Here is a 27,967-nt window from a genome sequence, read left to right as displayed (position 1 = left end):
GGGGGGGAATCCATCGCTTTGTGTTCACCGTTGCCTTGCTTCACCTCTTCTCCTGCCTGCAGCTGCTGCATCCTCAGGGCTGAGTTTGGGGGGGATGATTTAGATTCTCATCAGGCTTTACCTGCAACCCTGGAGGGGAAAAATTGCCCTTCTGGATTCTATTTAACTAAAAAAAACCCCAAATCAACCCTCAAAAAGCTGCATGGTGCCTCACAGCTGGATGGCCGGGGTGTGAGCGAGCTGCTGTGGTCCTCAATGGTCTCCGTGGGCTAGAGCCAGCCACGCTGGGATCGGTGTTTTGGCAAAAGGCATCACCTTGCCAGTAGGAATAATAACCAGGAGGGGGAGGGGGCCAGGGCAGGCAGACAAGCAAATCCGTTTTATCAGACGCCGCATATTTTATGAAAGCACATTTCAGCTCTTCAGCCTTGGAAAGCTTTTCATACCCTTTAATTTTCTAATAAAAAGGAATTACGTTTGCTGAAAAGCCAGTAACAAGATTCACTGTCATTGTCTTTTGTACAGACCATAATTCCTGGCTTGGGCTCCTGCCTGCAGCCCCATTGTGTGGTCCTAGGTGTGGGTCTGGCGCGCTGGCAGGGGGGTGCTGGGAGCCACGGCCATACCGGCAGCGGACAGGGGAAAGCTTTGCTGGTGGTAGCCCGTGGAAGCAACCTGGGGGTGCCAGGGTGGAGGCGAGCATCGCCTTCGGCTGCAACCTCACTGGTGCTTCTTGGTGCCATGCACTGAGCGCAGCTCTCTGTGAAATCAGTGTCTGGTTTCGAGGTGCACCGAGGTGGTTCCCACCGGATGTGCATGCTGGTAAGCCTTTGCCAGGCACCCAGATCCTCTCCTTAACGTTTCCTTGCCAGGAAAGCATTTTGTAACCCTGGGTGTGGAGGATGAGGTGCAGACAGCAGCAGTGCTTGAGCGGGAATTGTATCTGGTCCCACTGCTGTGTATCCTCCTGTGCCACCCTGCCCAGTTGTACACTGGTGAAGCAGTGGGGCTTCTCCATTCCCAGGAGCCTGCCGGTAGGCAGGAGAGCTGCTGGTTCTCTTGCCATCGCAGGGTTTTAGTCTAGCGGGGAGCTAGTTTATCCAGGTGAGGAATCGGTACAGCACCATCCAGCACTGATCCCTCCTTTGGGCATAGGTGGCAAACCCGTGAGCATAGGGATGGGAATCTTCATCACCTGCTGCTTGTGTCAGATGGGATAAGGCTGGAGCAGGGACCTGCTGTCACCCAGAAGTGGACTGCTGACACCTGCCAAGAAGTGCACCAGAGCTGCCGCCCTCCTTGGTGCCCCACACTGGCTTCTCTCCAGGAGCACCAGCTCCTGTTGGTGGCCCTGCTGGGACATCCCTCCCTGGCAGCTCCTGGCTGTGGTTGATACAGGGAGGCCATCCTGGTACCGTCCCCATGGGGAAAGCCACCCTCAGAACCTCAGTGACCCTGTGGCTGTTCCAAGGCGAGCGCTGGTGCAGGCTCACTTCTCCCCAGCTTTGCTTTGACAAGGAGCACACCACTAGCATGGCAGGTGGGATGGATCTTCAACCGAAAAATGGGGAATTTAAGTGCTCTATCATCAGCCTTGTTACCTTAAGCTCAAGAGTGGTGTGAGGCTCTGGCTAGGCTGGTGGCAGGAGGGCAGTGTTCCCAGTTTTTGGGGCAGGTGGGGCAGGTTACATGTGCTGGAGAGCCCAGGCATCTCTGTGGGCATCCCAGGACAGCGAGCAAGCATCTTCATGTCTGCGCCGGTACTGTGGACCTGGCTGGGGGAGAGGGTCACCCCCTGACTCCCCAATCATCCCTGCTGCATGGTGCAGGATTCGGCATGCAATTCCTGGCCAAAGGAGAGCTCGGCAAGCCCTGGATGCCTGGGGCATCCCTGTGATCCCATCGACCACAGGCCATGCCAGCGGGCAGAGCGTACCTGTGTGCCGGCTTTGCCGCAGCAGGCAGCAATGATATGGTACGGGGAGCCCGCAGCTCCCACCAACCTCCCAGCACATCCCAGCATGGCTTGTGGCACTGGGAGCCCTTCACAGGCTCGCTTGCTCCCCACATTCCTCTCGGGTGTGCTTCTCTCCAAGCGCTCGAGCCACAGCTCTGCCTTTGCTGCGCAGGCTCCCAGCCGGCTGCCACGTGGCGCCAGAGCCACGATGCCGCAGCCGCTGGCGCTCCGGCTCCCTCCGAGTTGCTCATTTGAAGTTTCAGCTTGCCGGCTGTTTTCACGCAGGGGGGATGCAAAACCAGCCTGCAAACACCAATAAATATCTTCTGCATCATCCCCCCCTTCCAATTCTCGTTTTCATTCTTACTTCCCAGCTGGTTTTTGGGGTTTTCAAAGCTTTCGGTAAACGTGTGTAACAATAGGAAGCATTGCCTTTTAGCCTGCGGCCGGCACAGTTTTAAATGAGGTCCCAGGTAGCCATGGTTACCTCTCCTCTTCAGTAAGAGATGACTTTTATTTCCTGCCTTTTGTATTTGCACATCTCAGATATACATTCTCCTAAACCATAATTGGTATTCATGGATAGACGAGGACGCGGGAATGAGCCGCCGTGAGAGGGGAAGAGCCAGATGGACGCAGGGGGTGTCAAGGTCTCCAAGCCCCCAAACATCAGGAAGTCTTAATTTCAAGTCATTTTTCCGCCCCTGGCAGGGGCGGGGAGGCAGCCCTGCCTCTCTGCAGCCCCAGGGCTTGTCCTCATCCCACCTCCCTCTCAGCATCCTGGTTAGCGGGGATGCTGCCCTGGGATTCGGGATTCACCCTGCCCGTGAGCAGTGGTCCTGCAAGCCTCTGCTTGTGGAAGGGCTCCCCAGCATCCTGCATCCCTTCCCAAGCATCCTTCAGTCATACCAAGCTGGGAAGGGAGGCAGAGGGACTGCTATGTGCCCCCCAGCCCTGTGCAGGATCCTGACCTCGTGGGCACTGGGGAAGCCAACCCTACACCCTTTGGTTTTTGGAGGCGAGAAGGGAAAGCGGAGCAGCAGAGCCATACGCTCGCAGCGGGCACGGCTTGGGAAGCGGGCGCAGGGAGGGAGAAGCGCTCAGCAATGATTGATGAAAGATCATAGCCTCATTCCACAGGATCATTGCTCAGAGTGTGGGCAAAGCTGCACGTCCCAGGGGGACCATCGCCGGGATGCGTGCGAGCCTGTGTTTCAGGGCAGAGGGGATGGAAAGCCACATATTTTATGCCTCTTTTTTTCTTTCTCTCTCTCTTGCTCTCTGTAAAGCACCAGGAAAACAAAAACCCAAGCTGTCTAATCAGAGACAAGCAGATTCCACCCACTTCCTTGGAAAACTTGCATTTGCTAGGAAATCATCTAGCTGCATTTACAACAAGCAGAGTGCCCCAGCGGTAGCTCCTGCCTTTCTGGCAGGATGATAACCAGCGCTGAACAATTATTGCGCTGGAGCGGGAGCAGCAGACATATTGGCTTTTCTCAGCCAGCAGGAAAGAATTTGCAAAACTAAGCAGGCGACTGGAGCAGCTCGGATTTGCAGCGCTGGATGCACGGTGCCGGGGATTCGCAGCTCACCAGATTTGCTGGTGGCAGCATATCAGGGACTCACACACTGCATGCACCTGGGCTCCTATTTACATTTGTTGTTTTGCAAAGGAAGGGCCTGGGTTTGCTCCCTGGGAGATGGTTCTGGTTGGCAGCTCCCCCCGCAGCCACTCAGCCCCTCAGGTGGGCGCTGGGGCCGGTGGGGAGAAGTTGTTTGCTTCTATTTTTTTCCCCCCCTCTTTTAATGAGAAAAATGTGTTCTTGTCAAGTAGGTTGTCCTTAAAAAATACAGTGCTGGGAAGAAAGGCAGCCGGCTCCGTGACATTTACCTCTGCAGGGCTGCGATTGATGTGCAGCCCCCGGGAGCCAACCCTGTGCCAGCCGCAGCATCGCTGCAAGAAGCAGGGTCAGTGGAGGGGCTCCCAGGGAGAAACCTCCTGGGATACAGCCCCAAATCTCTCTTGGGGCAAAGCTCCTTTGCTTGGTGTTAACTCCAGGTGGGGATGTATGGGCTTGCTGGAGTGAATGCCATCCTGCTGAGGCCATTGGTCCTTCACTGGGCAAAACTCTCCCTGACTGCAAGTCCCACGTTCACTCTCACCTGCGGCATGGGCTGAGCATGGGGGAGGCAAAGACACCACTTCTCTACAGCCTCGTTGGGTTGGGAGCCGGAATCTGGCCCCATTTGCCCCCTGCCCGCTCACAGCAATTCCCTTCTCAGCTGGAGCATTTTTGGATGGGATGCTTTGATAAGGAAAAGTGGCATGATGCGGAAAAGTGGCACGGCAGGGTTTCGGGGTGGATTCGCACCCTGCTCCCACCATGGGTGCCACTTGGCAAGGATGGTAGGGCAGAGCCTGGCATGGGATGCTCTCCCTGTCCCCACTCTGGATGCAAACTGCACATCAGTTGCAACAGCAGCTGATGGAAACTCCAGTATATTAGCAGCATTAATTAAGTTACAAAAATTATGCATGTTATCAGTTATGAGACGACCTTTCATAAACTCAGTTATTAAAGCAATAAAGCATGACCCGCTGGTCCTAACCAGTTTAATGGCTGGCTAAGAGTGCGGTTTTTCACATAATACTTTTAGCAGGTCATTAGCTGAGCAATAAGATAACATGGAGAGCCTAAGTGATGCACACAAATGGCAGCAGGGGCAGATGCGCCGCTCGATGGGGGGATGCAGGGCTGGGGGTCATTCGTCCTCCCGCGCCACTTGCATGGATATGTGTGGGCTCAGTGGGTGGCTGGAGCAGATACTGTGGTACGATGAGTGCTGCTCTCCCAGCCTGGCTGTTGTGTGCCAAATTCCCAGTGTCTAGAGGTAAACCCCTGCTTGGGGTGCTGCAGAGCAGGTTTGGGGCCAGCGTTGGTCCCTCTGCAGCCCTGGAATCGTTGCCCAAGCTCATGACGCAGAAGGCAAGATGAGATGTTGTGACGTGGCCACTCTGGAGCTCCCAGCTGTGACCCTGGTGCTGTTGTAGGATGGGAAGTCCCGACCCTCCACGGGGCTGGGAGAGGGATGGAGGAGCCTGTATTCCTTCCACATGGCCATTCTCAGTGTATGGAAGGTGCTGGTCTTGGCTAATGAACAGTGCTGCTCCCTCTGGGCTGATACTCCAATTTGAGGTTGTCTAGGTTGGTCCCTGCCTCGCCACCGTGCCCACCCATGGGGATTGTGCCATGCATCCAGGGCCATCAGGAGGAAGCTGTTGAGCCCTGGCTGCCAGGTCCCACTCCCTCCGTGCGCCGTTGCCATCACCGAGCGCATCCCAGCTGGGTGCCAGTACCCTCCGTACCCACGGCCATGCTGTGGTACCCGGATCTGCTTAGAGCCACGTTGTGCTCCCAGCACCCCCAAAGCGCCTTTCCGTATCCCTGCCAGCCGTTTCCAAGCACTGACCCTCTCCATAAACAAAGGAGAGGGAGAGGGAGGGTGGCTGGCATGTTAATATACTCTCCCCCCCTCTTTTCCTCCCTTCATCCCTCTGGGAAAGGCCTTTGCAGATATAAGCAAACCTTGATTAAAAGCTGCCTGACAGGCAACGGCAGCAGCAAGCAGCAGGCAAGGAAGCTCTCCAAGTCCAAAGGGAGCTGCTTCTGCTGCTGCCGCTGCTGCCTCCATTCTCAGATGTCCCTGATCCTTTAATCAATCACAGCCGCGGAAGAGAAGAGCAAACACCCGTGCCGGGGCAGAGGTATGTGCATGCATTCGTTCCAGCCACAGCCAAGGCAGCAGGGCGGCTGCACGCTTTCAGCTGGAGGCACAGAGCCGTCCCTCAGCCTGGAGCTGCCCTTTCATCTCCCAGAGACAGCAGGGGCCACCTCTCTGGTCCCTTCAACGTCCCTGAGGGACCCGACACGGAGGATGGGACCCCACGGGGTGCGGACAGCAGGGTGGGTGCTGGTAGTGGGATGGGTGCAGGCATCCTCTTGTCCCCTCTTTGGGTGCCGTGGTGCAAAATGCATCCCTGGGGGGAAGGATGCTCCCAGCTCCCATCTCATGGGCTGTGCTGTGCTGTCATTCATGTGCCTGAGTAGCAGTGAGCAGGGAAAATAAGGTGTTTGCAGATGTGTGCCTCACTGGGGAGCTGCCAGGATGAGGATGGATGCGGGGCACCCGCCTGGGTGTTGCATCTAACGCGGGGCTGACCAAAACCCTGCCATCCTCCAGCAGTGAACCATGGCTGGGCATATGGTGCTGAGCCTCCAGGATGGCTCCATCAGGGAGCAGAGCCCCATCCTGGGCTGCTTGGAGGGGGCGAGGGGTCCGCTTCAGCCTTGGGGGACACGTGGGGCTGAGCACCAGACGTGGCTATGCCCTGAACCACCAGCGTGCAGAGAAACCACCCCCCAACCCCAAGATGATTTGTCACCAAGCCCTGTGTGTCACCGCAGGGCTCTCTCCCCAGCGAGGCTGGAGATGGGGGCGGAGAGAAGGGAAAAACGTGTCATATTAATAAAACCCAGCAAAATCCTCTCTTTCCTGCCGTGCTTCCCCAGCCGGCGTGTGGCGGCGGGGGCTCTGCCCGCGCGAGGCCGGCAGGGGCAGGCAGGGACTGCGATTTCCTTGCTTATTTTTGTCGTTGCTTATTTTTAGCGCCGTGTCTTAATATATTGTGACAGTGCCCTGGGACGTACTGCGCCTCCAGTCGTATGAGAAGGTGTCTGGGGCAGAGCTGCTTGACGCCGCAAACGACTTGCAGCCAATCGCCAGCACGACGCTGGCTAACGAGGCACCCGCCGCTAACGGGGGTCCCGGGGGGGGACCGGGGGAGTGGCAGGGCTGAACCAGTGCATTGAGTTTGTCAGGGCTCTGCAGGGAGGGATTTGCTCATGGAGGAATCCTAGATGTTAAAGCCCTTTTCTGGTTTTTAATGAGGCGGTTCTGGTGGTGACAGGCTGATGGCTGGCAACTGTGGTGGTGGCTGAGGCGGTGCCTGGTGGGAGCAGTGTCTTCGGTCCGGGTGATGGCACAGAGCGGGTGCCCGCAAGGCCAGGGACGTCTAGGGATTTGGTGTTTCAAGCAGGGACCTCACGGGGTCTGCTGGAGCCGTGCTGGCCTCAATTTCCCTTCCTGGAGCTGCTTTTGGGGAAGGGTTGAATGGTTTCCCTGCCAAGACGTGCCGTATGGTTGTGTTTTCAGGCCTGCAAGTGGTTTTTATCAGAGAGGCAGCTGACATGGGGACATCAGGATCTTACTGGGACCTGCGTGTGAGTGCATTAAGCCAGATGTCACCAGCACCGGCTCAGCCGTGGGTGCAAATCCAGCAGGGCCACATGGCTGGGGGAGAACTGGGTGCATCGTGACACTGGTTTGGGCATCAGACATTTGCGTGCGGCTGCTGCCTGCCCCCAAGCCCATTAGTAACGGATCTTTGTGGAATAACCCTCCTCATTAAGGCGAGCTACCCCGTGTGTCAAAGCTGCTTCATAAAGAAATTATACTCAGCACCGGACAGGCTGTGCATATGTAAATGGGGCAATGCACAAGCCCTGATTGAGACTTCACAGGGCAGCTCAGCTCCAAACCCCTGGGAATCATAGAATCACTAGGTTGGAGGGGACCCACTGGGTCATTGAGTCCAACCATTCCTAACACTCCCTAATGCATGCCCCTCAGCACCTCATCCACCTGTCGCTTAAACACCTCCAGGGAAGGGGACTCCCCCCCTCCCTGCGCAGCCTCTGCCAATGCCCAATGACCCTTTCCGTGAAAAATTTTTTCCTGATGTCCAGCCTGAACCTCCCCTGGCAGAGCTCGAGGCCATTGCCCCCTGTCCTGTCCTCTGTCACTTGGGAGAAGAGCCCAGCTCCCTCCTCTCCACAACCTCCTTTCAGGTAGTTGTAGAGAGCAATAAGGTCTCCCCTCAGCCTCCTCTTCTCCAGGCTAAACAACCCCAGCTCTCTCAGCCACTCCTCATAAGACTTGTTCTCCAGCCCCCTCACCAGCTTCATTGCTCTTCTCTGGACACGCTCCAGAGCCTCAACATCCTTCTTGTGGTGAGGGGCCCAGAACTGAACACAGTACTCAAGGTGTGGTCTCACCAGTGCCGAGTACAGAGGGAGAATAACCTCCCTGGACCTGCTGGTCGTGCCGTTTCTGATCCAAGCCAAGATGCCATTGGCCTTCTTGGCCACCTGGGCCCACTGCTGGCTCATGTTCAGTCGGTTGTCAACCAACACCCCCAGGTCCTTCTCCTCCAGGCAGCTTTCTAGCCGGACTTCTCCTAGTCTGTAGCACTGCACAGGGTTGTTGTGCCCCAAGTGCAGGACCCGGCATTTGGCCTTGTTAAATCTCCAGTCCTGGAGAGCTACAGAGGGAACAGAGGGTGTCGGTGGTGGAGGATGCGCCCCAGCCATCTCCTGGGGTCCAGCAGCCCCAGTGTCCACTCAGGACCTTGGCAGGATCCATAGAGCTGTTTAGGGCTGGGAGGTCTCCGAATGTCCGAGGGGGAATGCTCCAGCATCCTAGCTCCAGCCCCCTTGTTCCTCCTCACTTTGAGTCCTCCTGACAGCACCTTGACATGGCTTCTGCCCTCTGCAACGTGGCACCTCTCTTGGTTTTGGGGAGTGGCAGGGGAAACCCCTCTTGTCCGCTCCCTCGAGTTTTATCAAGACATCGCTACTTGCCCAGCGCTGGTAGTGGAGGTGTGGAGTCCTCCTCTGCTCCCCATCTCATGCCTGACCCAAATTTCCCCTGAGGTGGGATTAAATGCTCCTGGTCAGACACGTTTGGGATGTTCAGATGCTCCACACACATGTTTTGAGATGTTTTAGCGTTTGGGAGAAGCTGGAACAAGGTGCCAGAGCTGCAACCATCCTGACCATTGGGCAGCCTTGGAGCACATCAGAGGACATTGAGGGACACCAAAGGACACCGAGAGCCGCCTAGGTCCCTCACAGGGCACCCGTCCCTGTGCTCACTGCTCCTTCCCTGGAAGCAGAGCTCGGACCTAGAGCGGACGCCGCAGCACCAGCCCCCGTGGATCCAGCTGCAGCATCCTGACGTGCCGGGGCATCGACGCCTCTTTGTGCACGGTGGGGAAATAAAAGACCCTTCTTTTTTTTGGCAGCGTGTTGCTAATCAGCACGACCCAGCGCGCACCGCCGCGGGCGTGCAGCTCGCTGCTATTTAAGGAGCCTACTTGAAATACACCTGCAAGAGGGGAGAGGAGCGCCAGCAAGTAAATAACCCAGCAACCCGCTGGAATGAAAACACCGGCGGGGGCATGCGGGCAGAATGAGAAGAGAGGCAGCGATTTAAGGAGAAGAAAGAGAAAAATGAAGTGCAAGCCGGTGATTGAGGGGGTGGATCCCAATCACGCCCTGGTTTTCCATAGGGATGCTCCTTGGTCCCCATGCTTGGCAGGAAGACCCTGTTCTGAGGGCTGAGGTTGAGGAGTCTCAGCTGTGTCCCCGGTGTGGGCAGGGGATGGATAGAGCCTTCACCTGCCTCCCTGCTTAGAGTGTTTACCACACGCTGCCATTCGTCTCTTGCCTTTTTTCCCCTCTCTTTCTCTCCTCCTTTTCTGAAACATTATAAATCAAACGGCTTAAAATGTAAAGCATCAAAAATTCTAAACCCTTCATCTATTATTAACTGTGACAGTAAATTCCACCTCTGAATGTTTCACATAGCAACTGTTACCAGGACTCAGCATCCAAAGCTGATGTTCCAGCAACTTTCCATCACGCCACTGCCACTCTGGCAATGTCAAGACCGGCCCGGTGAGACGTGCTGCCACTCCCGATACCTTTCCATGGGTTTGGGATGCCAGCAGGAAAACTCAGCTGGGATTTAGTGAGCACAGCCCAGCCACGCTGCCAGGATAGGAAAGGAGCTCAGCACCTGTGTGTTGGGGTGTGGGAGTCAGTGCTGGGGATCCACTATCATGGTCCTCCCTCCATAGAATTATGGAATGGTTTGGGTTGGAAGGGACTTTAAAGCCCATCCAGTTCAAACACCCTTGCCTTCAAACACCTCCCACTGGATCAGGGGCTCCAAGCCCCATCCAACCTGGCCTGGAACACCTCCAGGGATGGGGCAGCCAACACTGCTCTGGGCAGCCTGGGCCAGGGCCTCCCCACCCTCACAGCAAAACATTTTTTCATGAAATCTCATCTCAATCTCCCCTCTTTCAGCTTAAAACCATTCTTCTCATCCTATCCTTGCACTCCCTGGTCAAGAGCCCCTTCCCAGCTTTTCTGGGGCCCCTTGCAGTACTTGAAGCTGCTTTAAGTTCTTCTTGGAGCCTTCTCTTCTCCAGGCTGAACAGCCCAACTTTCTCAGCCTGTTCTTACAGCAGAGGTGCTCCAGCCCTCAGATCATCTCTGTGGTCTTCTCTGGACTCGCTCCAACAGCTCCATGTCCTTCCTATGCTGAGGTCTCCAGAACTGGACACGGGACTCCAGGTGGGGTCTGACCAGAGGGACAGAACCCCCTCCCTCCCTGCTGGTCCCACTGCTTTGGTTGCAGCCCAGGACACGGTTGGTTTCTGGGCTACGAGCACACTTTGCCGGCTCCTGTTGAGCTCCTCATCCCCCAGCACCCCAAGTCCTTCTCCTCAGGGCTGCCCTCAATCCGTTCTCCGCCCAGCCTGGGTTTGTGTTTAGGATTGCCCTCACCCAGGGGCAGGACATTGCAGGGTGATCATGTAACCCCCAAACTTCTTTACTTTCACTACCAAATTAATAAGCACTGTAAATAACGAGGATGGTAGTGGGGTAGTTAATGGGTAGAGAGATGCTTTGCAGGAGATGGTGTTGCTTTTCTCCTGCTGCTTTGCCCTTCGGTGGTTGTGGTTGTGCCCCCCGTGTGGTGACCCCTTGCCCCGGCACAGGCAGCGGTCTCGCTGCTCCAAGCTTGTGGTGTGCAAGGTGCCAAAGGGACTGGCAGCTGGATGTTGCTCACCTTCCCTGTGCAGCATCACGTCTCTGATCTGTGTTGTGCCTCGTGCCCAGAGGCTGGAATGGCTCTGCTTGCTACTGGTGCAGGAGGAGCCAGATTGGGAGAGTTTGGGTTGGATTTGGCTGTGTGGCAGCACCAGGAGCTTGGTCAGAGGTGGGAGGATGCTGAGCCTGGTCTGGTGAGAGCCCAGCTGACAAAGCGACAAAGCAGCTCACATCTGCATCCCTCGGCACCTCAACCCCCCCAGCAGCACCTGCCAGGCCATTCCCAGTGTCCCCACACCCCAACGTGGGCATCCGTGCCTCGCCATCGCCCCAGCTGTGCCCGTGAATCCCAGTGGCTGCCCAGGATCTCTGCCGTGCCGGCTGTGGGGCTGGGCAGCAGCGGCTGCTCTGCCGCCTCCCCAGGGACAGGCAGCAATTTTCCTTCTCTGAAGAAGCTTGTGAAGGTTTGAGTGAATCTGGGAAGCAAATCTAATTGGCAACCTGGTAATTCCTCGGGGGGACGTGTACTTTGGTCATATCTAAGCACATTCCAGCCAGTGTTTAAGACACGCTGAATCCAAACTTGGACAGTCAAATACCAGCAGCTCTAAGCTCCTTATCTATTTCCGGCAGATTAACTCCTTAATCATCCATTTTGGAAGTTCCTTGCCCCAAATTCCTCTCCCTTCCCCTTTCCCCCTCCCCGCTCCTCCACGGGAACAAAAGGAGCAGATTTTGCAGGGTGGGAAAGGTTGGGATGGTGCCTGCAGTGATTGACAGAGTCAATAACTGGGCACCAAGAGAAGACCTTCAGAAATCTGCTTCCCCTGTTCACCTGCCCCAGGATTTGTCTTCAGGATTTGGAGGCGGGGAATTTATAGTACCGAAATCATTAACGACATGACATCGAACCTCAATTTATTTCTTTTCAACCCCCTTTTATTCTATTTATTATTTTTCCCAGGGGGATTCCTGGTTGGAATCTCCTAGCAGAGATCCACCTGGTGGTACCGGCTCCCACCATGCCACCCTGAAGCCCGCAGCCCCACTCGTGGCAAGGGGATGCTCATTTTGCCCTCTCCCTTTATCCCCCTCGCAGGCAGTGGAGGCCGTGCCGAGCCTTGGGGACGCAGCCGGTGCTGGCCACTGTCACTCAGGGGAGTGTCGGAGCATTACGCTTCATTACCAAGCTGTCTGCTGCTGGCGGGAGATGACTTAGAGGGCAAAGCCTGGCAGCGGCACAGCCAAATCCATCTCCGGTGGACAGACCTGTCTGCAGGCAGACACCAAAGCGTAGCGGCCACAGGGTGCGCGTCACCGCAGTGGGGGATTCACCGTGCTGGCAGTGGGGAGCGGGTGGGCTCTGGGTCTTGGATTCAGCGTGGTGAAGCGACTGCCCTGAAAGCAAAGGCAGGAGATGCTGCAAAACCAAAGTGGGGCCATGGTAATGCTCCCCGTAACCATGCGTCTCAATGAGACTGGGACCACCGGTAGTATTTAATGATGCTCATCTAAAACATGGGCATAAATGTCCGTGCAGTGAGTGGACCTGGTGGGGACATGAAGCACTGGTGGCAAAGCTCCATTGCCTTCCCAAGAGAGAGCAGGAGCAAGGGTGAAGGTTGGGGTGCAACCAGGTACCAGTTTTGGGGGGAAAATTGGCTGTGGCTGCCAAAGCTGGAGGGGTTGGACCTGGTGACACAGCTGGAAAAGTTGGAAATGTCCTGGGAGGAAGGCCACCTGTAGTCCTCGGGGATTTCTAGGGCTGCTGGGGATGGAGACACCCACCAAGGGAGGAGGTCCAACATCCTGGAACAGGGCTGGGGCACGAGGCCACTCCATCTCCGAGCTCCCGGGCCAGCATTTCCCAGCCTGGTGATGCTGGCTGTGGACAGGAGCCCTTAGACTGCACACAAACCTGGACCACCCCAGAGAGGAGGAGGCTGAGGCACAGCTGGAGAGCAGTCCCATCCTGCTGGGTTCCCCACGTGGGTTGCAGGATGGCTCCAAACTGTGGTGCGGGGTGAGTGCCAGGTCCTGCTGCCAGGTTTGGCGTGGTTTTCCCAGGCCAGAGGGCTCTGCGGTTGCCCATGGGCCAGGACAGTGTGGGGACCATGAGCCATCCCCATCATGTTCCTCGGGAAAGCGCACCCCTGTGTATTCAACTCCATCTGCTCACTACCTCCATGAGTTGCCAGCTCATGAGACAGCTGCATGCAGGAGCAGATCCGGGACTAGGATGGGGATCCATTTGCGCTTCCATCCTTGGGAAAGCTTTTATTTGAACCCTGTGGGGCCTCAGCAGCACCAAAGAGGATGCCGTGGGGCACCCCACTTTCCTCATCCAGCAAGGGGGTCCAGCAGTGCCTCAGGAGTCCAGCACCTGCTTCATTCCCGCTAACGAATCAGCATCTCATTTATGTAGTTTCAGCAAAACGGCTTGTCCGGCAGCCGTGCCAATGAGCGAGTGGTTGGGCGGCTGCTCCACAGGGAGGGTCTCGCTGGTGATTTGCATACGAGCAGCACACAAAATATTGCAAGCAATCAGCCAGCATCAGCCCTGGGCGGCACAGCCGACGGGCTGCATCTGGAGAGCTGCAGAGCAGCACTTCATCACCAGCGGTGATGACCGGCATCGCTCCGGTTGCTCTGCTCCTCACCCCTTTCTTTGCAGGGATGTGGTTTTCATCCTGCCACAAGGGGAAACTGAGGCAGGGGGTGAAACAGGGCGTGGGAGAGGGAGTTGGGGGGTAAATTAGCAGTCGCCATAGTGGTTGGAATGGTTAATTATTGCTGGAGTCAGGCTGAGAGCGGGAGGGGACAGAGGAAGGAAGAAGGATCCTGAACCCATCAGGCAGAAAATGAGTAAAGAAGGAAAACAGGAGCATGTTGAGACCCGTCCAGGCTGTTGCCTCGTGCCAGCACCGCGTTGGCACTGCACCGTTGACTCTGAGGCTGGAGGGGTGGCGGCGGAAGGCACTGTGGTGGTGAGTGTCTGCCCCAGGGCTGCCCCAGGGCCGTGGTTGTGCCCGTCACTGCCCTGGCATGGGGTTTTGCCCATCCTTGCCGCTGTCTGCCCGCACCAGCAGCTGCAGGCAGGGCTGCAGCGGGATCTGAATGCAGAGGCTGGGAGAGCCGGGACCCTCCTTAACCTCAGCCGTATTTCCAACCTCATGACGGGTTTGTTTTCCTCTCCCCGCCAGCGCCTCAAGGTTGATGTCAATCCCCTTGTTGGGGAGCGAGAACACGCGGCGCCCTCCCTCCATGTTATGTCCGGTGATGAATTTTGCTCTGGAGCGCTTCCTCGACAGAGAGGGAATTTGCCCTGGAAGGCTCAGCCGGAGCATCTGCTTTGCAGTGAGCCTCCAGCCTTTATTTTTTTTCCCCTTTTTCTTTCCCTTTTTCCTTTCTTTTCTTTTGTTCTTTTCTTTTTTCCTTTCTTTTCTTTTGTCCTTTCTTTTTTCCTTTCTTTTCTCTTCTTCCCTTCTCTCTCCTTCCTTCCTTCCTTCCTTCCTTCCTTCCTTCCTTCCTTCCTTCCTTCCTTCCTTCCTTCCTTCCTTCCTTCTTTTCTTTTTTCCTTCTTTCCTCTCATATTCTTTTTTCCTTCTTTTCTTTCTGTCCTTTTTCCTCTTTCCCTTTTCCCTCCTTTTTTTTCCTTTTGTTCCTTTTTTTACCCCCTTTTTTCTCCCCCTTTTTTTCCCCCTTCCCCCCCCCTTTCCTTTTCAAATCCTTCCTTGCCAGCTGGCATTTTCCAGCGGCAAGAAGAAACACACCAACTTGCTCCGACTCCCAGAGCCTCCCCCATCCTCCGCAGCCCAACCCTCTGCCAACCTCCTAGCCTTGACATCACCTCCCCACCACCACCTCCAAAATAAAGGAGGCAAAACCAAGTGGAGAGAGGATGGAGCTGGCAGATGAGCCGCATTTCCATGCAAGGGGATGAGGTTGGGGAGGCCACGGGCTTCCCCTGGCAAGCAACGGAGAAACCGGGGCCAGCAGAAACGTTGAGTCATGAGTGTGGTTCGCAGGCAATGTTTTTTCTTTCTCCCCTGAGTAAAATTCCTTGCTGGGGAGGAGCAGAGCTTAGGGGGGGAGCGGGGGGAGGCAGGGATCAAGGACTGTGCCCCCTAAATGGAGCATTGAGCTGTTGATGGGGATGCACCCCATCGCAATGGGAATTCCTTGGGCATGTCGTCCCCCCCCACCCCACCCAAACATGCCCAGGGAATTCCCCAACAGCTGTCTAGGAGGAACAGCACGATCTGGGGGGGCTGCAGGAGATGGGGACCCCATCCTTCATCCTCCTCCTCGCTCCCTGCATCCGCCCACCCCCGCGCAATGGGCGGCGCAGACCCAGCTCCATTTATCATCATCTGCGGGCAAGTGAAGTGTGCAGGGAACAGCTGCTCCGGTCGGCTGAGCGCCGGAAAGGAGGGGGAACGCGGTGATTGCAGGGAGTGGGGGGGAAGCAGGAGGCTGGAGGCTGCCCTGTGGGTGTCACCCCACATCCCGGTCACGGCGCTGGGATGGAGCATTGGCATTGAGGGAAATGGTGGCGATGATGGGGGGATTGGGGAGAGGGGGTGTTGATGGGGGTGCAGTGGAGAGGAGGGGCATTAAATGGGTTCACGGGGAGAGGGTGCATTAAGGGGGTGCATTGGAGAGAGGGTTTTAAAGAGGGGTGCATTGGGGAGAGAGTGTAATTAAGGGGTTCTTTAGGGAGAGGATGCATTAAGGGGGTTCACTGGGTATTAAAAGGGGTTCATTGGAGGGAGGGTGCATTACTGGGGTGCACCAGAGACGGCTGCGTTAACAGGGTGCATTGAAGGGGGTGTACTGACAGTGGGTGCTCCCAACGGGGGTTCCCAGCCCCTCCAACTGGGTGCCATCCACCAGGCACCGCGGGGTCACCTGCGGGGCACAGGGACAGACGGACGGCAGCCCCACAACCAACCGGAGGGTTTGACTCTGCCCTGGGTGAACCCCACTGGTCCCTTTGCACTGCCAGGGGAGTCTGTCTGTCTGTGTGTCCTTTCATTCCCAGCTCCTCGGGGCAGGATGCCCTTTCCTGGGCTATCCCACACCCCACAGCCCTCCCAGTTTTCCCCCCACCCTCCCTTTTTCTCTCCTCCCTTAATAACCAAATTCTCCAGAGCAGTTTGCGGTGTGGCAGCTGGCCAGAAAGGGTTTCTTTAAACTCCACCAGCTCACAATTAAACAAATCCAGGGCTGACGCTCCTTGATAGGCACTTATTCCCACCCGAGAGCCTCCAAGGGAAGTCGAGGGGGTTCCGTCCCCTCACTCCCCACCTCAATGCTGCTTCGCTGCACCCCTGGGTGGTGTCAGGGCTGGGAGGGGGTTTGGTGCAGGGGTTTTGGGGTGGGGAGCAGGGATCGATGATGCCAGTGCCTCTCTGATGGCAAAGCATCCCCCTGCGAGAGCACGCTGCTATTTTTAGTCCTTGAGTCCTTGTTGATGGCGCAGCAGCAAAGGCGAGGGAGCAGCCGGAGGAGCAGCAGGGCTGGGGCGCTGGATCAGGTCCTGCGGGATCAGCAGCAGCTGGGAAGCGAGACCAGGGTGCAGGGGACTGGGGGATGCCTGGTGCCCCCAGGGCTAAGGCATTAGGGGTCTTGGGTGCTTACCGAGGGTCCCCTGTCACGGAAAGTCCTGGGCTGCCTTCAGAAGGCTCCAGATCGTGTCCCCGCCAGCCAAAGGGAAGGGGGGTGGAAAGAGGAGAAGACAGGGAGGGAAGGAAGGATGAGGGGGAGGAAAATAATACCAAACCCAGCCACGCAGCACAAATCCTCCTGAGCAGCAGGCAGGCTGCGAGCCACTGCGCAGGCAGGCGTGTGCGGCAGTGGGGCTGCGCTGGCCTGGCAGTGCCGCGCGGTACCCCGGCTCAGCTCCCAGCACCAGCCCTGTGCACTGCATCATCCCTGAGCCCCACATCAGTCCCGTGCCGTGCGTCAGCCCCGTGCCCCACATCAGCTCCTAGTCCTGCATCAGCCCCGTTCACCGCATCAGCCTGTGCCCCGCGTCAATTCCATGCATCACGTCAGCTGCGTGCACCGCAGCGGGACCTGGTGCACCACAGCATGGCCCCACGTCATGCACCGGTGCTGGGAGGTGCAACAGGTCCTGCAGGTCCACAAAGGGTGGCATCAGCGCTGCACTTGGAGCTGTGGGGCTGACTGGGCTGTCCACGTGTCCCTGGGGTCCGAGGGGATGGGAAGCTCTTGGAGAGACAAGTGCAGGTCCCTGCCCTGTGAGGACAGGGTCACACTGACTGGGCTTAGTGATGGCCATAAGTCCCTGCTCCTCCTACAGATCCCCTGGGGAGATTGAGAGGAGATCGTAGAAAGAAATGTTTTCCTGTGAGGGAAAGGGGAGGCCCTGGCCCAGGTTGCCCAGAGCGGTGGTGGCTGCCCCATCCCTGGAGGTGCTCTAGGCTAGGTCGGATGGGGCTTGGAGCAACCTGACCCTGTGGGAGATGTCCCTGCCTGTGACAGGGGGTGGAAATGGATGATCTTTAACATCCCTTCCAACCCAGACCTTCCTATGATTCTACGATTCCCAGGGACCTACGCCGTGACCCCTGGCTGCAGCTGCGGTGGCTTTGCCAGGCCACCGAGGGCAGGCAACCGGCTGCAGCCATGTGCCGGGAGCCCTAGAGCGATTCCCATCGTGGGGGCAGCAGGAACCGGGGTGGAAACTTCTCCAGGGCCTGGAGACCATGTCCAGCAGGGACGTGGCGGGTGGGGTGAGTGAGTGTGCAGGGCCTCTGAGACGCAGCCGCGGCCGCCTCCCCCTCCCAGGAAGGGCCGTAACCTCGCTGCTGTCGACAGCTTGATTTGATGCCATTAAAGTGTTTGCTCGGAAACAGCCTGCATCAGGCGGCAACATCTGTTCCAGCCCTTCTCCAGCAAAGCTGCGGCAGAGCCAAGAGCAGAGCTGGCCTCCAGCTTCAAACGTAGGTCTGGGTGCTGCCAGTGACGAGTGTGTCCCCTCCTGGCCCCGAACGGCAGCATCCCACCCCCAGCAGAGCCCGGGTGGCCTGCAGGGACACGGGGCCGAGACTCTGGGCAAGATGCCTCCTTCGGCATGGGATTTTGGCTCTGCTTGGATGGGGATGCAGTTCTGGTCGTGTCTCCTGCCCAGTGGGTCTCATCCAGCCCCACATACTGTGCCCTCTGTGAGAAGACAGAGAGGAAGTGGCCTCAAGTTGCACCAGGGAAGGTTTAGATTGGATATTAGGAAAAAATTCTTTACTGAAAGAGTGATAAAGCGTTGGAAATGGCTGCCCAGGGCAGTGGTGGAGTCTCCATCCCTGCAGGGGTTCAAAAAACATGTAGATGTGGCACTTGGGGACATGCTTTAGTCCGCTCACTGGGGTTGGGCTGGATGAGCTTAGAGTTTTTTTCCAACCTTAACAATTCTGTGATGCTCTGAAGACCCAGGGGTGCTGGCTGATCCCTGGGCCCTGCCAGGCCCTGGGATGTGGCCGAGGGTGGCTGTCCCCATGGCCTGTCCTTCCTCCATGCCCAACGCACATGCTCCCTCTCTGCATCCTCTCTCCACACACTGGTGAGCGACCCGTCCCCTTGCACCACGGGCTTTTGCTCAGCCTGGCATTGTCCCAGCTGTTTGAAGAAGTGACAATAATTAATTAATAACAATAATTAATAATAAAAGAGAAAGGGAGGAAAAAAGCTCCCGTTAAAGCACCAGCTCAGGGGCTTCTCAAGCCAATTTCAGTTTTCAAACCTGCTTCCAAGTGAAGTGTGAGGGGCCCTTTTCTTCCTTTAATTTTCTCGCCGCTGCCCGGGGCTGCCCCAGAGCCTTGGCTTTGATTGTGCTGACTTTGTTCTGGCAGCTCCAGCACAGGACAGGGCAGCACTGCACCCGTTGTGGTAAGGGCTTTCACGCCGGCTTCACCGGGTCTGTGATTGACCCATCTTTTCCCCAGTATTTAGGATTTAACCATATCCAGTTGCCCCTGCTCTGCAATACAGGGAAGCAACGTGGAAAGCATCCTAAAAGAGGATGGGGGGGACATGGTGCCAGGGCTGGTGTGGCTGCCCCTTAATGAAGGCAGAGGGGACAGCCCTGGGGTCACCACTGCGGCACGATGTCAAGGGAGCAGCACTGGGGAAGTCTCCGGGGAGCTGTAGACCCTTGGGGCTGCCCTAACCCAAATACGAGGCCACTGCCAAGACAGGCTCATGCCTGCCGGGTACCTCTGACCCACTGGTGCTGGGGATGGGCAGGATGCATCCCTGCCACCACCAAGCCCTTCATTAGCCCCTGCACGCCGCTCGGCTGCCTCTGAGATCAAACCAGTGACCCAGGTGCTTCCCTGCACCTAACGCAAGCAGGGCGAGGAAATGTGGAGGTTTAATGACGATGGTGGCGAGGTGCTCGACTAATAGATGTCTGCTGGCGGGAGCAGACAGCTTGCAGATGGTATCGCACTGGGGCAGGGGGGGGATCGGCTAGAGCCGGGGGGGCTGCAGGAGGCGGCAGCAGGCAGAGACTGGCAGAGCCAGCAAGTTGAAATGACTCTTTTTGCAGCAGAACTTCTGGTCCTCCATGCTTCTGCTTCTAGTAATTAGCCCAATAATTAGAAAGAATGAGGATAAGCGGGGTGCTCAGAGGGGCTCGCAGGATCCCAGCATCCCTGGGGAGGGCGTGCGAAGAGGCGGGTAAGCGATGTGCAGAGGCGAGGGGCAGCGGTTGCATGAAACACAGAGCACTGGGGAAGGCAGGGAGGTGGTGGTTTGCCCTGCGAAGCTGGGGTGGGCAGCAGAAAGGAGGAAGGCTCCCAGCAGCAGGGCCGGGAGGGCTGGTGGGGCACAGCACAGGCAGAGAGGAGGCAGACGGACCCCTGCTACCCCCCAGCTCACAGGCACCGTGCTGCAAAGTGAGGCGATGCAGCGTGGAGCGATGCAAGGAGGTGTGATATAGGACAATGCAGCGATGCAAGGTGAGGTGATGCAGTGCCAAATGATGTGATACGGGGCAACACGATGCGATGCAGTGTGATCCGAGGTGATGCAAAGCCAGCTGCTGGGATCTAGGGCAATGCAGGGCGGTGCAGTGCAAGATGGTGTGATGCAGGGTGATGCAATACAAGATGATGTGATGGAAGGCAGGAAGATGCAAGAAAATGCAATGCAAGGCAAGAAAATGCAAGGAAATGCAATGCCAGGCAATGCAATGGAAGGTGATACAATGCAAGGTGATGTGATGCAGGATAATACAATGCAGGGCAATGCAAGGCAGGTTGAAGGAATGAAGAGTGAAGCAATGCAGGGTGATGCAAGGCAGGGGAAAGCAATGCAAGGCAGTGCAATGCAAGTTGATGTGATGCAGGACAATGCACTGCAGGGTGATGTGAGGCGATGCGCAGGGCAACTCAATGCAGGGCAATGCGATGCAAGGCGATGCAATGTAGTGCGACATGAGGCGATGCAGAGTGGTGCAATACAATGTGATGCAGGGCGACGCGATGCAAAGCAATGCACTGCAGGGTGATCCAAGGCGATGCAGGGTGACACGAGGCGATGCAGTGCCAGCGGGGTGACGCCGCGGCAGGCGATGCGGTGCCCCTCTCTGTGCCCGGCTGTGCTCCTTGGCCCACCACGGTGGCTGGCGATGCTTCATTTGAATTCTCGCCTCTCTCTCTTCGCAGATAAGGAGCCCGCGCCATGCAGTCCTTTCGAGAAAGGTGTGGTTTCCATGGCAACCAGCAGAGCTACCAGCCGACTTCACAAGATACATCACGCCTGGAGAATTACAGGCATCAAAGTCAGGCAGGGCCGAACTGTGAGCGGCAGAGGCTGGTGGCGAAGGAGTACTACAGTCAGCAGCAACTGCCATACTCGGGCTACGAGAACAGCACCGTGGAGAAATATCACCGGGGGAACAAGCAATTAGCAGGGCAGCAGCTGCAAGGCAGGCCAGCCTTTTCCAATTACGCTGTGCAGGAGAACAGCCCCTACCCGGCCCGTTATTCAGGGGACGAGAGCTTGCAGGCTTGGGGCGGCCAGCCGCAGGCGCTGCCTGGTGGCGTGGCCAAATATGAGGACAACCTGATGAAGAAGACAGCAGCGCTGGCAGGCGGGCGGCCATACCATGAGCCAACGGCCGCCCCGCTGCCCTTCCGGACTCACTTTCAGCAGCAGCAGCAGCAGCAGCAGCAGCAGCAGCAGCCGCAGCAGCCGCCCGCGCTCCCCTACCCCAAGCTGCAGCGGCAGAAGCTGCCGAACGATGTCTCCTCGCCCATGCCCTTCTCGCAGAGCCCCCACTTTGGGCAGCACTCGCAGTCTTTCCCCGCCTCCTCCACCTACTCCTCGGTGCCAGGGGGCAGCCAGCCAGCGCACTCTTACAAGAGCTGCACGGCACCCTCGGGGCAGCCACCGCTGGAGCGGCCCCTGGGCAACGCTGCCAGCCTCGCCCCTGGACCCCGTGTGCCCAACCTGCATGGCTACCAGCCCAACCGCATCGGCTACGAGCAGCCCCCGCAGCAGCCACCGCAGCCCCCGCAGCCACCACCACCACAGCCCCCACAGCCGCCGCAGCCGCCACAGCCGCCACAGCCCATGCAGGGGCGGCATCACGCCCCAGAGACCCTCCACTACCAAAACCTGGCCAAGTACCAACATTACAACCAGCCAGGCCAGACCTACTGCCAGGGTGATGCACCACCTGTCCGGACGCCGGAGCAGTACTACCAGACCTTCAGCCCTAGCGCCAGCCACTCACCAGCTCGCTCCGTCGGCAGGTCCCCATCCTACAGCTCCACTCCCTCCCCGCTGATGCCCAACCTAGAGAACTTCCAGTATAGCCAGCAGCCAATGAACACCGGCGCCTTCCCAGCTGGCATCGCCGACCACAGCCATTTCATGCCACTGCTGAACCCTTCTCCCACTGATGGGACGAGCCCTGACGCTCAATCTGGGAACTGCAAAAACTTGCAGAAGGAGAAGCTGTCTGAAAACCTGCTATCGGACCTGAGCCTGCAAAGCCTGACGGCGCTCACCTCCCAGGTTGAGAACATCTCCAACACCGTCCAGCAGCTGCTGCTCTCCAAAGCAGCTGTGCCCCAGAAAAAGGGCATCAAGACCCCAGCAAGGACACCCGAGCAGCTCAAGGGGCAGCACTGCAGCCCTGAGAGCAGCACCTACTCGGCAGAGCAGGTTGGGACCCCCCTGTCCGACCCACTGAGCACCCCCCAGTCTGTTCATGCTGAGACTCAAGACGCTGACTATCTCAGCGGGTCGGAGGACCAGCTGGAAAGGAGTTTCCTCTACTGCAACCAGAACCGCAGCCCTGCCCATGTCAACAGCAACTCCAAGGCAAAGCCTGAGTCGGTGTCTACCTGTTCCGTGACCTCCCCAGATGACATGTCCACCAAATCAGATGACTCCTTCCAGAGCATCCACGCCAGCTTGCCCTTGGAGACCTTCACCAAGTATGTGACCAACGAACGGGACTGTCCACGGCTGCTCCTCAGCGCCCTGTCCCAGGAGGAGCTGGCTTCAGAGATCATTGTCCTGCAGGATGCCATCAGCGAGAAGGCAGACAAAGCCTGGGCCAGCTCTCCCATGCTGAGCAAGGAGGCCACCAAATCCCCCTTCCAGCTGGAGAACCACCGGCCCTGCCTGGACTCCATGGTGAAAGGCACCTGGCCCAGCCAGGGTGACTCCAGCACACTCACTGAGCCCCTCAAAATGGACAAAGCTTCGGGGGCCAGCACAGGGAAGGACTTTGATGAGGAGGTATACGAGGGTCCCCAGGTGGAATTCACAGCCACCGAGACCAAGGACACACTGAAGGATGCTGCCCCACTGGCCTTCAACTCCAAGCCCAGCATCCCAGCAGCAACATCAAGTGCAGGAGCCACCAGCTATAGCTGCTACTCAAACACCACTGCCAACTCAGTGGGGTCCGAGAACACCATGGAGAACTTCGAATGGCCAGAGGAGAGCCTGGGCGAGGCGTGCCTGCGGTGGAAGGATCTGCAAGCCGCTGACCTCCCCAAGGGCTTGTTCCCCAGCAAATTGGTGGGCTCCTGCAAGGAGAAAAAAAATGCCTGCGGCTTGGATCTATGTGACGGCAAGCAGCCGGCCAAGAGCGAGCCAGCCCGGGACTTCAGCCAGCAGGCAATGGAGGAGGAGGAGGAGGAGACACTGACCTACGATGAAGCGGCAAAGGCAGATAGCGAGAGATGGCTGCAGGACACGCGGCATTGCTGCTCAGCTGGGGACTTCAGCGAGATCCCCATCATCTCCTCACCGGAGCTGAAGGAATCGGACCTAGAGGTGGAGGAGTATTCTTCTCTCTGTGAGCTGGCTGGCTCGGAGCAGAAGTCAGTGACTTACGATGCCTCATCACCCAAACCCCCAGAGATGCCTGCCGTGCTCTCCTCGAGTGAGGTGCCCGTGTCTGCCGAGGAGACCGTCAGCACGGTGGAGAAGGAGAGCTCAACTCCTGCCACGCGCCTCTCTGGCCAGTCTGTCATACTGCTGGGCCCTGCTGTGGGCACAGAGACCAAGGTGAAGAGCTGGTTCAAGTCCTCCCTGACTCACATCCAACCTGAGGAGGGTGGCGGAGAGGCAACATCCCACCCAGAGACAGCCAATGACGAATCTGTCCCGCCAGTCACAGTGAAGCAGCAACTCCCCCCTGAAAACATGCTGGGGAAGACAAAGCCCATCTCGCGGGGCAAGAGCCTCCGGAACAAGAGGGTCCATTGCCAGCTGCCAGAGGGGGGTGGCCCCGGCACCGCTGTGCCGAGCCCCTACGATGACCTGCCAGCAGCCGGTGGGGTGGTCAGTGCCTGCCTTGGGCCAGACGGCCAGGTGGACATCTCAAGCAAGAATGCCCACAGCCAAACACCCCGGTTTCCAGCTGAGGGTCTGCCGGCACGCATGTGCACCCGCTCCTTCACTGCCCTCGCTGAGCCCCGCGCCCCGGCCCCGCTGGAGGGGCTGAAGGCACCTGTGCACCAGGAGAAGCTGGGGAAGAAGCCCGCCTGTGGCATGAAGCAGCGGGTGGCTTTCAAAGCCAGGAAGCGCAGCAGCCGTCCGGCTCCCAAAGTGGTCCAAAACACCAGCGATGCCACCCTCCTAGTGCCTGGCTTGGTGACAACAGAGGAGGCAGCAGGGCCAATGCCACTGGAGGGGGATGCGGTGGAGGTGGGGGAGAGGGACCAGCGGTCGATGATCCTGCGCTCCCGGACGAAGACGCAGGAGGTTTTCTACACCAAGAGGCGGCGGGGCAAGCGAGCGGCCGATGTCCGGCTGAAGAACTGCAAGGCGCCCAAGAAGCTCATCTCCAACAACCACCTCCCACCCACCTTCAAGCTGGCAGCCCCAGGCAGCCCCCATAAGGAGAGCAAGGTGGGTGCCCGGATGAAGCTGCCCAAAACAGGGCCAGGCATGGGGGGCAAGATGTCTGAGCGACCCCTGCACTCGCTGAAGAGGAAGTCCACCTTCATGTCCCCCATCCCCACCAAGAAGAGGAACCTGGTCCTGCGGAGCAACAGTGGCGGCATGAAGGAGGAGAAGACAGAGGCGCCCCCGAGCCTCTTCAAGAAGATGCCTGTGGCCAAGAAGGTGAAAGCCAAGCTGCCCCCCAAGAGCTCTGGTGAAGCCATCCCAAAGCCTCCTCCACCAAAGGAGGCCTCTGATGTCTGCATCAAGATCACCTCCCGGGCGGCCTTCCAGGAGGCCACCAAGACCAAAGTTCTGCCTCCCCGCAAAGGCCGCGGCCTCAAGCTGGAAGCCATCGTCCAGAAGATCACCTCGCCCAACCTGAAAAAGTTCGCCTGCAAACCAGCGGCCACAGCGGCAGCCACGGCAGCTGCCTACGGCACCTCCCTGAGCCCAGTGGGCACGGAGAGGGAGCGGGCGGTGAAGCACAGTGGGCTGGGCCTGGCAGTGGGCGACATGCAGCTGCCCAAGCCGGCTGCAATGCAGAAGGCACCCACCATGCCGATGGCCGAGCAGCTCTGCCGAAACCCCAATGGGCGAGCGCCGAAGGGGAAGCTGGGCTGCGGGAAGAAGCTCTCTGCTGAGGGCTGCCAGGGTGAGGCTTGTGCACCAGCGCCAAGGGGCCAGCCCAGCTCCACCGCAGCAGCCAAGAGCCTGGGGCTGCTTCCCAAGAAGAGGAACCGCAAGGGCAAAGTGGCGGCGCTGGGAATGGCCAAGGCGCCTTTGGGCCCCATGCCACTGCCGCTGCCCCGGGAGCATGCAACCGGCCCGGGTGGCGGGGAGGAGGTGCCGCGGGAAGGGAAGAAACCAAAGAGTGAGGAGAAGGAGACGGGAGGTGGTGAGGGATCCCATGAGGGACGCTCTGCCGCCGGACCAGCACGGGGGCCGAAGCCGCGGGCGAACCACTCCAACTACAACAGCTACTCCAAGCGACAGCGGAAGCGTCTGGCCCACGGCAAAGCCAAGGCGGTGCCGGCACGGTGCAAGAGCCGTGGCAAACGGCGGCGGCAGAACCAGCAAGCCCCACTGCTGCATCCTGCCGAGCCCGAGATCCGGCTGAAGTACATCTCCTGCAAGCGGCTGCGGGTGGACAGCCGGGCTCCCCCCTTTGCCCCCTACATCCGCGTGGAGCGGCGCGGAGAGTTCACCACCACCTGCACCATCATTAACTCGCCCAGCGAGGAAGCCCGGCTGCAACGGGGACCGGCCGGACCTGCACCACGACCGCGGGCCGCCCTGCCTGCCTCCTCCACCATGCACATGGGGCCGGTGGTGTCGAAGGCGCTGAATGCCGCCTGCCTGGTCTGCTGTCTCTGCCGCAACCCTGCCAACTACAAGGACCTGGGGGACCTCTGTGGGCCCTACTACCCCGAGGACTGTCTGCCCAAGAAGAAGTCGCGGCTGAAGGAAAAGGCACGGGTGGAGACACCAGGCGAGGACGCCATCCTTCCCGCCGTAGCCGAGCGGGCATCCCGAGGGACAGAGGGTAGCTGCGGTGCTGGCAGCAAGGCCACGCGGCCGGAGGGTGCCACCGAGGCGGCCAAGCAGAACACGCTGCGCTCCAGCCCGCGGGGCATGTTTCGTAGGCTGCAGAGCTGCTACTGCTGTGACGAGAGGACAGAGGGCGAGGAAGCGGCCGAAAAGCCCCGGCGGCACGAATGTCACAAGGCTGAGTCGCTGCCGCAGGAGCTGGCAGGCGACACGCAGGAGCACTGGCTGCACGAGGCCTGTGCCGTATGGACCGCTGGGGTTTTCCTGGTGGCGGGGAAGCTCTACGGGCTGCAGGAGGCCCTCAAGGCGGCTGCTGACCTGGTAAGAGCTCGGCTGCCCAACCGGCACGGCACCCCGGGGCAGCGGCTCCCATTGGCCTCCTCCAGCCAAAGCCATTCCTGTGGCTGTGCCTCCGGCTGGGGTGAAAATAGGGTTGGCCCGCAAGCATCCAGGCACAAGTCGCCCTGGGAAAGCGAGGCGCGTGTTGGGTGCCATGAACCCTGCTGGCTTTCTGTGAGATTTATACCGCTGCGTCTCTGATAGCACCTAAACCCTCCCCTTTTAGGCATAGAAACTTACTTGTGTTGTGCTTCGGGAGGGTGGCAGGGCCACCCCAGGACCATGAGGATGCTGAGCCCGATGGGTCGCATCCCCCAGCCCAACCGTGCATTGCGTGAGGTGGTTGGAGAGGGGGAGCAGCCTGGAAGGAAGGATGGAAGGTGAAAATGGGTGCAATGTAGCCTGATGCTACAGCATCAGGGGAAGGGGAGCTGGAAGGAGATGACAGCCCTGACCTGCTCCTCTCCCAGGAGTGGGATATGAACACATTGAGGGAGTAAAATAGGAAGGATGCTGCTAGGAAACTGTCACAGGGACATGGTGGGGGTTGTGCTGGGGAGCGGGAGAGGATGGACACTGGGCAGAGGCTGGGCAGGGGGCATCCAGCAACGCCCCCCGTACCAGGTTTGGAGCTGGCTGCCGCCCGTCTGTAGTCCGCAGGTGCACGTGCTCACAGCATAGCTGTGCAGAGGCTGCTGCCCTCTCCCTGCCCGTGCCGTGGGGCTGGGGGGTCCCATCCCTGCAGCACCCGCTGGGAATGTGGCAGGTGTGGGGAAAACACCACGGTCTTCTGCCACTGAGCCATGGCAGGGCCCAGGTCATGTCCCATCACCTCCTGCCCCATGGAGGGTGGCTGCAGGCTTGATGCCATCCAGGAGAGCGGTACAGTGGGGACAAAACTCATGCCTGGGTGGAGACAGCCAAGTGAGAGGCACGGCATCGCCCGTGGTGTGCTGGCGTGGGAGGAAGGATGCTGCCCGGGAGGAGGCAGTGTAGGGCTGGAGAAGCGCAGGGATGCTGGGGTCATTGGAGCGCTTTGCTCTCACACTGGGTTCTGATGGGGTCTCTCTGTCTCTCTGCATTTCTCCTTCCCTGCTCGAAATTCCTGGGTGCATTTAAAGAAGTGCTCGAGCTGCCAGCAAGCGGGAGCCACGGTGGGCTGCTGCCAGAAGGGGTGTCCCCACACCTACCACTACGCGTGTGCCATCGACACAGGTGAGCCCAGGTGTGAGGACCCTCGGCATCCTCCGACTTGGCTGGGCTGGCCGCTCTGCAACACTCGGGCCCACCTAAGGTCAGGGTGGGCTTACTGCTCCTTGCCTGCCAGGATGGCAGTGCCTCCTGCACTGGCAGTGCTGGTGTCCTGAGTTTGTCCAGCCTCAGGTGAACTCTTCATGCAGGCGCTGTGATGGGTCTGGGTGGTGGTGGGAAGCCATGGGCAGGGAAGGATGCTGTCCTGTGGCATGGAGGGCTTTGCTGACATGGCCTTCTCCTCTCCTGGCAGGTTGCTTATTAAGCGAAGAGAGCTTCTCTCTGAAATGTCCCAAACATAAGGTAAGCCCCTGGTACCCCCCTGTGCTCTGAAGCCCCCTGGGACAGCAGGACCAGCATTCAGACCACATCCCCTTGGGGACACACTGCTCTGTAGTCACCATGTCCCCCTGGACACCCCACTCTGTAGTGACCACATCCCCATGGGGACAGCCTGCAGTGAAGT

General features: G+C 58.5%; 1 protein-coding gene across 2 annotated transcripts in view; it reads left to right on the top strand.

Annotated features, from left to right (window-relative positions):
• Positions 1-27,967, top strand: part of RAI1 (retinoic acid induced 1) — a 76,200-nt gene that overhangs the window by 47,604 nt on the left and 629 nt on the right. For both annotated transcript variants that reach the window (XM_054080426.1, XM_054080427.1), the window contains 3 exons: positions 20,616-26,232; positions 27,372-27,465; positions 27,755-27,804. In XM_054080426.1, the coding sequence (XP_053936401.1) occupies positions 20,632-26,232; positions 27,372-27,465; positions 27,755-27,804 (5,745 nt within the window). In that variant the 5' untranslated portion in view covers positions 20,616-20,631. The remainder of the gene's footprint in view (positions 1-20,615; positions 26,233-27,371; positions 27,466-27,754; positions 27,805-27,967) is intronic.

Source organism: Cuculus canorus, chromosome 15 (assembly GCF_017976375.1).
Source record: "Cuculus canorus isolate bCucCan1 chromosome 15, bCucCan1.pri, whole genome shotgun sequence".
Lineage (NCBI taxonomy): Eukaryota > Metazoa > Chordata > Aves > Cuculiformes > Cuculidae > Cuculus > Cuculus canorus.
The sequence above is the reverse complement of the archived record's forward strand: the minus strand, read 5'-3'. Positions and strand labels throughout refer to the sequence as shown.